This window comes from Chrysochloris asiatica, unplaced genomic scaffold (genome assembly GCF_000296735.1).
Source record: "Chrysochloris asiatica unplaced genomic scaffold, ChrAsi1.0 scaffold00137, whole genome shotgun sequence".
NCBI lineage: Eukaryota > Metazoa > Chordata > Mammalia > Afrosoricida > Chrysochloridae > Chrysochloris > Chrysochloris asiatica.
The window spans coordinates 423,471-434,463 of record NW_006408655.1 but is presented as its reverse complement, the minus strand read 5'-3'; the positions used below and the strand labels follow the sequence as shown (position 1 = coordinate 434,463).

General features: G+C 39.8%; 1 protein-coding gene across 1 annotated transcript in view; it reads right to left on the bottom strand.

The window, feature by feature from the left end:
* STAM (signal transducing adaptor molecule (SH3 domain and ITAM motif) 1) overlaps positions 1-6,893 on the bottom strand; it is a 100,684-nt gene extending 93,791 nt beyond the window's left edge. The window contains exon 1 of the mRNA XM_006869904.1: positions 6,854-6,893. Coding sequence (XP_006869966.1) covers positions 6,854-6,893 — 40 coding nt within the window. The remainder of the gene's footprint in view (positions 1-6,853) is intronic.
* Positions 6,894-10,993: the final 4,100 nt, after the last annotated feature.

Genomic DNA, 10,993 nt, shown 5'->3' with positions numbered 1-10,993 from the left:
CTGAACAGGATATAGTTTAAGGCACTAAAAAGAATAAGACATCAGCTTGAAACCTGTCTTGAAACCTATCAGAGCAACATGAATTCTGTTAAAGTTGAAGCAAAAACAAACACCAAATTCATGAAGAAGTTTGGGTGGAAGAATGGTGACATCACTAAAGCTTTATGGTAAATTTACAGGGACAATGCTCCAAGGAAGTTTACAAATGGATAACTTGTTTTAGAAGGAAAAAAAAAAAAATGATGTTGAAGATGAAGTCCACTGTGGCTGACCATTAACATTAATTTGTGAGGAAAAACCATCATGTTCATGCCATAATTAAATAGGACCAATGATTAACAGCAAAAACAACAGTTAACACCACTTCAATTGGTTTTGTTTCCAATGGAAACACGAATATTGAACAATCTTTCCACTTGATGGGTGCCAAAACAGTTGTGCTGAGAACAGCTGCAGACAAGAACAGAGCTTTCAACGGAAACATTAAACAAGTGGAATCATGGTCCTGAAGTATTTCTTCAAAGATCTGTAACAGGAGATAAACATGGCTTTACTAGTATGATTCTGAAGACAAATCACACAGTAAAGGTTACCAAGAGGAAGACGTGGTCCAATCAAAGCACAAGCACTCTAGACAAGAGCAAAGGTCATGGCAACAGTTTTTTGGGGATATGCAAGACAATTTGCTTATTGACTTTTTGGAGGGCCAAAGAACAATCACTTCTGCTTTCTGTAAGAGTTTGGAGAAAGTTAGCAAAAGTTTCACCAGAAAGTCATCGATGTGTCTTCTCATTCCTCTCATCAAACAAGAGCAATTGTGTGAGTGTTTTGATGGGAAATCATTAGGCATCACTTTACAGTCCTGACTGGGCTCCTTCTGACTTCTTTTTGTTTCCTAATTGTAAAAAAATTTTAAGAGGCACCCATTTTTCTTTAGTTAATAGTGAAAAAAAGACTACATTGAATGGTTAAATTCGTAAGACCCTAAGTTCTTTAGGGAGGGACTAAACGGTTGCTGTCATTGCTTACAGAACTGTCTTGCCCTTCATGGAATTTATGTTAAGAAATAAAGTTTATATTTTTTATTTGTATCTTTTAATTTCATTCATACACAAAATTCTGAAGCCCCCTCATATTTTAAAAGTAAAGCTAGATGCTTAATAAAATGAATTAAAAGCAAAGTGGGATATGAGAGAAAAAGAAGAATCAAGTAATATGCCTAGATATTAGATTTGTTACAGGAAATATTATTAATGCCACCTAATGAAAAAGGAAAGGCTGAAGAAATTAGCAAGTTTTGGGACAGGAACTAGGATTTAAGTATTTGACAATTCTTTTTAGACTCCTATCAGATATCCAAGTGGAGATGCTGAATAAATGAGTATCTAAATCTAGAGCTCAGGTAAGAGGTTGAAACCAAGAATATAAATTTAGGCATCAGCATTTATAGCAAGAGCCCTGGTGTGGTGCTGTAGAACAAGCACTGACTATTAGCAGCAAAGTCGGCAGTTCAAACCCACCAGCCACTCTTGGAAACCCTATACAAAGTCTCTAAGACTTGGAACCACCTTGATAGCACACATTTATTTACAGCTAAAGTCAGTAGTTAAGATTTTTTGAAATTAGTATTTTATAAATAAAATACATAAAATTTTCCTAAATGCTTTACAAATGTTAAAATCGCTTAATCCTCTTAACAACACTGTGATGTAATTATCATTATTATCCCATGTCCCCAAACTATTAGTATCCCGTCTCATATAAGCAGCCCTGGTAGTACAATGGTCAAGCACTGCTGTTAACTGAGTCCACCAGATGCTAAGTGAGAGAAAGATGTGGCAGTCTGTTTCCATAAAAACGGTTGCTGCTGCTGTTGTTAAGTAATGTGGAGTAAGTCCCCACTCACAGCGACCCTGTATAGGGTTCCCGAGGAGTGACGATTACAACCTTGGACATCCTATATCATAGTGGTACTCTGCTCTATATGACTCTGAATCTACTTGAGAGAATTGTGTTTGGTTTGGCTCTTGATGTCCCATATTAAAAACAAAGAAAATGAGGCCCAGAGTATCTAAGGAACTCGTTCAAAGTCACACTGTTGGCAAGCAGCAAACCTGAGATCTGAATCCAGGCAGTCAGTGTGTTCCAGTCCTGAATTTTTAATGCTAAGCTAAATTGCCTCCTAAGATTCCAAGGAAAAAAATGTCAAAGGGGGAAGAGTCTCAAGAACTGAGCTCCTAGGCAGTTGACATTTGGAAATCACAAAAATCACTAAATCAGGAGCAAAGCAGAAAATCAAAAAAAAAAGTTTGATGTCCTAGAAGTCAAGTTAATAACTCACCAAACCCACTGTTACTGAGTCAATTCCGACTCAGAGTTACCCCGCAGGGCAGAGTAGAATGGCTCTGTACAGTTTCTGTGGCTATAAATTTTTATGGAAACACACTGTCTCATCTTTCTCCTGAAGCCCAATGGTTTGCCCAATGCACCACTAGGGTACCTTCAAGTAAATAAAATATACCAAAAAGGAATGCTAGGAGATCAAGAAAGAATCAGTGAGGAATTAACCACTGGATTTAGCAATACGGAAGTTACTCGCTGACTCACTGTCACTGAGTTAGTTACAAATCACAGAAACTCTGATGGTTTCCAGACTGTAAATCTTTATGGGAGCAGATAGACTCATCTTTCTCCAGCAGAGCAGTTAGTGGGTTTGAACCTCCAACCTTGTCAGCAGTCCAGTGCTTATCCTACAGTGTACATTACAGAACTTTGAAAAAGTTTATTTTTGTTGTTAAGTGCCATCAAGTCAGTTCCGACTCTTAGTAACCCTATCTAGAACAACTGGTGAGTTTGAACCGCTGACCTTGCGGTTCAAACTGACCTAATGGTTGAGTGCTTATCCTGTATCGCCACACCAGACTTCACAAAAGTTTACAGAAATAAGTTATACTTATTCTCCGAAAGTTGAATCACAGAAAGAAATATGATGTTCAAAAATGAGAATCATCTATTCAGTAAATAACTACTGAATGTTTATTAGTGCCAGGAGATTTATAAATGAGTAAGCCAACAAAACTCCTTGTTCTCATGGCATTTACACTCTAGTAGCATGTTTAGGCATGGAAAAAAAAGCAATCATCAGCACTTCTTCACTTTATATAAAAGCATACATTACCTAAATCAGTTATTTGATTTCTGATTCACAGTTTCAGTGCATGAATAAAGCTGAGTGTATTTAATTTTGAAGACATACAACTATATATAAATGATTCATCATTGCACCAAATGAGTTCATGGGAGTTACTTTATTATCAAGACATACTGGTGGACAAATGTGAAGAAATATTGTTATATATGGCATTCCACATGCTAAACTAATAATAACAAGTGAACCTGTTTAATTCTGTCCAAAGATTATTTACTGGAAGTCTCTGAAGAGTTTTCTTAGATAGACTAACACATTATACTTTGACATATGGATAATTTAGCTTAGCATGAAAGAATTAATTCAAATACTAAACCTGACTAATTTAAAAAAATAACCTTTTCTAAAGCAAAACAATGTCCCTAATACTTATTGTCTAACAGGTACAAATGACATACTTTCAATTCAACAACACTTATGAAGCACTACCATGTGATGATATTTAAAAGAACTTGTTAAATGCCTTCAAGTCGGGTCCAAATCATAGCGACCCTGTATAGGGTTCCCAAGGAATGGCTGATGCATTTGAACTCCCAACATTGCTGTTCAAACCAACCTTGTGATCTAGTGCTTATACTACAGCGCCACACCACGACTCCTTAAAGGAACTAAGTAAGATAAAATAGGCCTCAAAAACCTATACACTGCCATTAGTATAGCTACCTTCAAAGCTAAATAATTTGGTAAAAACAAAAAGTGTTGCAGAAGTTTGGAAAGAGTAGCAATCGCAGTGGGCTAAAGCAGTGGTTGTAAACTGGGAGTTATTTTATTCCCCCAGGAAACATTCAGCAATGTCTCGAGACTTCTCTTTCTTTCATGAGTAGAGGTAAGGTAGGTGTCACAGGCAACTACTAGGAAGAGGCCAATAATGCTAATATCTTACACTGCAAAGGAAAGATGCTAAATATCTCACCCACAACAAAAGAATTATCTGGTCCAAAATGTCTATAGTGCTTCTGTTAAGAAACCCTAAGCTAGAGTAATCAGGAAATGATAGCAGTTTAACAAGTTGAAGTTGGCTTTAAAACATGAAAATATATAGACAGTTCAAGTAGAAGCAAAAGTTCAAAGTCAAGAAGTAGTATGTGTCTGAATTGGGTGATGTAGGTAGGATAAGGATTTGATGTTGAGAAACTACAACTGAATCCAATGGAAATGTGCATTCAAAAAGTCAGCTACTCATACGAAAACCAAATGTACTGGATTCACTGGCAGGACCCTGTTGTCTGGAACCACAACTACCCCAGGAAGTTTTTAAGCCATAGTCGATTTAAATTTAGTTCAATTACTAAGAATGCTTGCCTTGAGCACTGTCCTCTTACCTATGAGTTCACACTGAACAGTTAATCTAAAGCACAGATGAGAACTTCAAGGAGGAATAAATTTAAATTAATGGTGATATTACAACATGGGAGTCCTGATGTGGCATTGTAGGACAACCACAAGACTAGCAGTTCAAACTCACCATCTGCTTCTTAGAAATCCTATGCAGTGTTGCTATGTGTCGGAACTGACTGGACCGCACAGAACAACACAATACAAGCAGAGATAGAATGATGATACATTGCAAAATACGTAACAACTCCACATGTAGAAACTGTCAATAAATGTATGTTTGTGTATATCACCACCAAAATCTTTTTTTTTTTAATAAAGTCGGACAAAAAGGTGATTAACGGATTAAGTAGTTAGTAGCTAGAAAATATAGGTTATGAAAACTAGATAAAGATGCCAGAGACAGAATACACAGTTATTAAGAATTTGTTTTACATATTTGCCCTAGAGATTAGTACAACTATTCAGAGCAGCAACCACGTCATCCTCATCACTGTATTTCTTATCTCACTGTGTCCCATAAGTTGTTGTTGTTGTTGTCAAGTGCTGTCGAATCGATTCCAACCCATAGTGACCCTATATAGGGTTTCTAAGGAGAAGCAGATGAATTTGAACTACTGAGCTTGCAGTTCAAACGGCTTTGTAGTCTGGCGCACTAACCCACAGTGCCATACCAGGACTCCTATAAGTAGTGTATGTTAAATTTTTATTAAATTAAAGTAATTTTCCAATTATTTATGACTATTATTGGTGATAGGAGCTCTGGTAGTATAGTGGTTACGAATTGGGTTGCTAACCTCAAGGTCGGCAGTTAGAAACTACTAGCTGTTCTGTGAGAGAAAGATGATGCTTTCTGCTCCTGTAAAGATGTGCAACCTCAGAAACCTTTGCAGGCTCACTATGAGTCAGAACCGACTCCACAGTACTAAACAACAACACTGGTGATACCTACAGTTCTGTCCATTGCTGAAATTCAGGACATCCTTTTAAACAAGGGAGCCGGCGAAGGGGGTTGTCATTTATTAACTGTCAAAAACGTAAAAGTACTATAGTAGGCCCTCTACACATTATTTCATTTAATCACAGAGTGAGGTGTTTTGCACCACTTTAAAGATGAATACTTTGGACTTAAACAGTTTAAGTAATTTAGGGAGAGTTATGATTAAACCTTTTTCTACTCTTAACCCAAACCCCCAAGATTTAGTGGCAAGTTGTGTTAAAGAAAATAATTAAACTCAACACCTTTCATAATTAAATATACAAAGATATATACAGGAAATCTATGAAGTTTTACTTATATTTCTTTACTAGTGTAATTATTAAAGTCCACCTTAAGGCCATGTTGTCTCACTTCCACACTTGTATGGCATGCATTTAAATCATCCCAACACTGTCTTCCAGGAAACTCAATCTCGTATAATTATTTCCTTCAGGCCAGAAAAACAATCAACAAAAAACTATCCCATTGAATTCCTGTAATCCAACCTAATACCAATCATTCAAAAAAACGACCAAAAATTAGCATTTCAAACTCCTTTCCAGATTCAAGGGGCTCTTCCATACCTTAAAGTTCAGAGACCTAATCCAAAATGATCCTCAACAAAGTTTCAGCTGCTGGCAAGTATTTCATCTTGACCTCGTGCAACATTTTTGCGATTCTACTCTTAATCAACAAAGAGCTCTGGTAGCGTAGTGGTTACGAATTGGGTTGCGAAACGCAAGGTCTGCAGTTCGAAACTACCAGCCGCTTCGTGGGAGAAAGATGAAGTTTTCTGCTCCCGTAAAGATTTACAGCCTCGGAAACCCTGTTCAGGGTCGCTATGGGTTGGAACCAACTCGAGGGCACTTAACAACAACAACTCTTAATCAACAGATCTCCCCTTCAGATACAGTTAGAAAGATTTGTAAATTTTCTAAGGAACCTTACCTAAAACATTCAGCGAGATCCAGACGCTTACATACTTGCTCAGGTAATCACTTTGTTAGGCTATAATCCCACTCTTGCCGGTTCTTCCAGAAGCACTGTCCCAGCACCAGATACTACACCAGCTGTTCCTCCCAGGTAATGTACATGAACCCCAAATGCAGTTCTTTCAATTCCTATAGTCCTAGCTCAAGGCCTATTTCGCAGTCGGAGTCCTTTTCTAAAAGGATTTGCCAAACCCCAATCTTCTCCAAACTCGAAGGAAGGAGTCTCGGGAAAAAGAAAGACTTTGGCAGTGGCCCGGGAGTCCAAAACATATAAAGAGAAGGTGCAGGATGGGACTGCAATCTAATGGGGGATGGATAGGGAGCGGCAAAAGCACTTACCCACATCCTGATCGAAGGGATTGGTGGCAAAGAGCGGCATCTCCAAGGTGTACCGAGGTGTCCACAGGGACTCCCCCTCGACACCACGGGAGTCAGGGTGCGAAGTAGCAACGAAGGCTCCTCAGGCAAAAACAGCAACAGAGGTTTCACGGTCCGCCACAGCTGCAGCTCTCATCCACCCCCAGCAACCGCGGCTGCGGCGGCAACAGCGAAGGAGCGGAGAAAGCCCCGCGCGTGGAGCATGCCGGGAGTCGGAGTGACCTCAGCGCTGCCCGCCCAGAACCTTCCCCGTCAATACAGGCCCAAACAAAGTGCCCCCTCCGCCTGACTCCCTTTTTGATGAGTCACATATGAGAGTGGGAGTAGTGCCCGTGTTTTCTGCTTTTCCTTTAGCCGGGATTCTCCGGAGGGCCAACTCCTTCAGGCGCGCCGAAGCCAACTAGCGCCCCCAGGAATGAATCGGACTGAAGAAAGAAAGAGAGTCGAGTTTGGGTTGAGCGACCTCCTTTGCTTTTTGCATTCTGTCGGTTGTCATAACCTCATAGTCCTCATGGAAAGGGGTGGAAACGCCTTTAGTTTGGATCATCTTCGAACTCAAAATGCTATGAGTTTAATTCGCTGTATGAGGTGACAAGAGACTTGTTTGGATGAAGTCATGTGAGCTGAATGGATTGGTTGGAATCCCTGAACAGGAGTGTCTGGGCGCGCGACTCGGGAGAAGTGAGGTAACGCTGGCACCTTCCCGAAAGTCCCTGAACGCCCCACAGTATCTGTCGAAAGCACTTCTAAGTGGGTCGTTGGCATCTACGGACTCCTAACTGTGCCACCATTAGTTTTAGAAAAGGAGACAACTCAAAGAAATTCTACGACGCTCCCCACCCCAAACTGAATAAAAAAGAACTAGGATTAGTGATCCCTAGCAATTTATAATGTTGAACAATTTTACTTTTAAGTTTACTTGTTAAGTTGGTAAATGCTGTCGTGTCGGTTCCGACTCAGCGACCCTTAATAGGGTTTTCGAGTTTGGTGAGTTTGAACTGCCCCTATTTACTTGTTGTTGTTGTTATGTGCCGTGGAGTCGGTTCCGACTCGTAGCGACCCTGCACAGGGTTTCCAAGGCTGTTAATCTTTAAGGGAGCAGAACGCCTCATCTTTCTCCCGCGGAGCAGCTGGTAGTTTCGAACTGCTGACCTTGCGGTTCGCAGCCCGATTCGTAGCCACTATGCTACCAGAGCACCTATTTACTTAGTAAAATTTTATTTACTTCTCAAATAAAAGTTGTCTATGTAATGTAGAAAGTTTTTTTGTTTTATTTTACTTTTTATTGTAAATTGAGTGAAGGTTCATAAAGCAGATCATCAGTTTTACATTCAGCAATCCATACAATTCATTTCATGTAGATTGCAATCCCCACTATGTAACATCTTTTAACTCCCTCGCAATTTATAATGTTGAACAATTTAACTTTTAAGTTTACTTGTTAAATTGGTAAGTGCTGTCGAGTCGGTTCCGACCCATAGCGACCCTGTTTAGGGTTTCCAAGGAACGGCCAGTGAGCTTGAACCAGCCACCTCAACTCCCTTACTCCTGTGTTTATTTCCACTCCTGCATTCCCTACCCTCTGAGTTAAAGAGCATTTTGTAGAGATTTACTGTCCCAATTGGAAAAGATTTACTAAAAGCATCTTGCATATAAATTGAGATTATGTAAATTATACCCAAATTATATTTCCATATATGGCATATAAATATATATTTGCAAAATGTCAACAACAGGATTAATGTCTTAAGAATCCCTGAGTGATACAAATGGTTAACTTTTTCAACCAGAAAGTTGGAGGTTTGAGTCCACCCAGAGGTGTTTTAGAAGAAAGACTTAGTGATCTGCTTCCAAAACAATCAGCTTTTGAAAGCTCTATAGAGCAGAATTTACTGTGACACACCTGAGATCGCCATGAGTAGGACTTGACTCCGCACCTACTGGTTATATAAGGTGGTGGTGTTATGTGCTGTGGAGTCGATTCTGACTCATAGTGACCCTGTACAGGGTTTCCGAGGCTGTAAATCTTTACAGGAGCCTCATCTGTCTCCCATGGAACAGCTGGTAGTTTCGAACTGCTGACCCTCAGGTTCGCAGCCCGATTCATAACCACTTCGCTACCAGAGCTCCGTATATAAGGAGTACTTACAAAAGATCCTTCTCAGTGAATTCTCACTTCTAAAAGTGAAAAATGCAAAAGCAGCACTTAGATGGATAAGCAGCAGTTAAAGATGTGGATTTTTTTGCCTCTCAAAATCTAAAAAGAATTATATTAAACTCTCAGGTTGTAGGGAGTCATACAGGCACATATTGTTGATTGAAGTGTAATTTCCTAAATCTTACTAAAGGAAATATGTAACACGCTTTCAACAATGTGAATAACCTTGGACTCAGCAATTCTACTTTGGAATTTTTCTTAAATATATTCTTAAAATCCATCAATAAAGATATTCATGTCAATATGGTTTATACACTATTCCTAATTTATCAACTATCTCATCTGACATGTCTCATATGTAATAACTAAAAAAAAATCTGTTTTGCACTTTAACAGTGTACATCTGGCAGTAACAAATGCCTGAGTATGAGGCAAGAGTAATGCTAACTGTGATAATTAAAGCTATGTGTCAATTTGGCGGGCCATAATTCTCAGTGGACTGGCTGTTATATAATGTAATTTGGCAGTTATGATCTGATGTGTTCATCTTTCATTTTCACATAATGCTTATTTTCATATAACGATCGGGTCTTTGGAACGTAACCATGCCGATAAATGAGGAGTGGACATAATGTCAAAGCACTATAGTCCATTTAAATGACCAACACTAAAAGATTAGGCAAATTGCTTTGCCTCAGTTTATCAAAATAGTGCCAAAAATGGAGTTATGAAGATCAAATGGGTTAAAACAGTTTAAAGCCATTGTTACTGAATACCATCAAGTCAATCCTGGCTCGTAGAGTCCCCATGTGACAGTAGAACTTCCCATAGTTTTCTTACCTGTAATCTTTATGGAAGAAGATCACCAGGTCTTTCCGCCATGGAACTGCTGGTGGATTTGAACCATCAACCTTCCATTTAACAGCCAATTGCCCAGCAATTGTGCCACCAGGACTCTTTCAAAGCCCTTGTTGTGAAGTGCCATGGAGGTAGTTCTGATTCATAGCTACCCTGTTTTGAAGGAGCAGCTGGTAGGTTTGAACTGCCGACTTTGCATGTAGCCTTGCATATAGTCAGCAGCATGTAAGTATTAGCTGATGTCACATCAGCCCCTACTCATGTCAACTCCAAACACGACAGCATGAAATACTGTCCCATCCTGAACTATCTCTATGATGGTTTGCAGATCAGACCATTGTGGTTCATAGGATTTTCATTTTCAGCAGTAGATCACCAGCCCTTCTTCGTTTATTGTAAACAGGGAGCTCCATTGAAGTCTGTTCAGGTTCATACCCTCTACCTTAAATTGATTATGATTCATGGAGACACTCTAGAGGGTTTCTAAGACTACTGTAAATCTTTACGGGAGCAGAAAGCCTTATCTTTCTGCCAAGGAGTGACTGCTAAGTTTGAAATGCTGACCCTGTGGTTAACTGTCTATTGTTTATTGTACAGTGCCACCAGGTTTCCAACCCACAAGTCTGTTTCTGGTAGAAAGGTAGTGGCTGCTCATCAAAGGCATTGGCTGGGAATTGAACCTAGGTCTTCCACATGGAGGAGGAAATCTACGACTGAACCACTGTTGTTGTTGTTGTCAGGTGCCATCGAGTCGGAACCGACTCATAGCGACCCTATGCACAGCAGAACGAAACAATGTTCGATCCTGGGCCAACCTCACTACCACTGCCACACCTGAGTCCATCAATGATGCCACCTGGCTGATTCATCTCGTTGGGGTCTTCCTCTTTTTCTCTGACCCTCCACCCTACCCAGCATGACATCCTTCTCCAGCGATTGTTTCCTCCGGACAATATGTCCAAAGTAGGAGAGACGAAGTTTAGCCATCCTGGCCTCCAAGGAGCACTCTGGCTGCACTTCTTCCAAAACAGATTTATTGGTTCTTTTGGCAGTCCATGGCACTTTCAGTATTCTCCTCCAACACC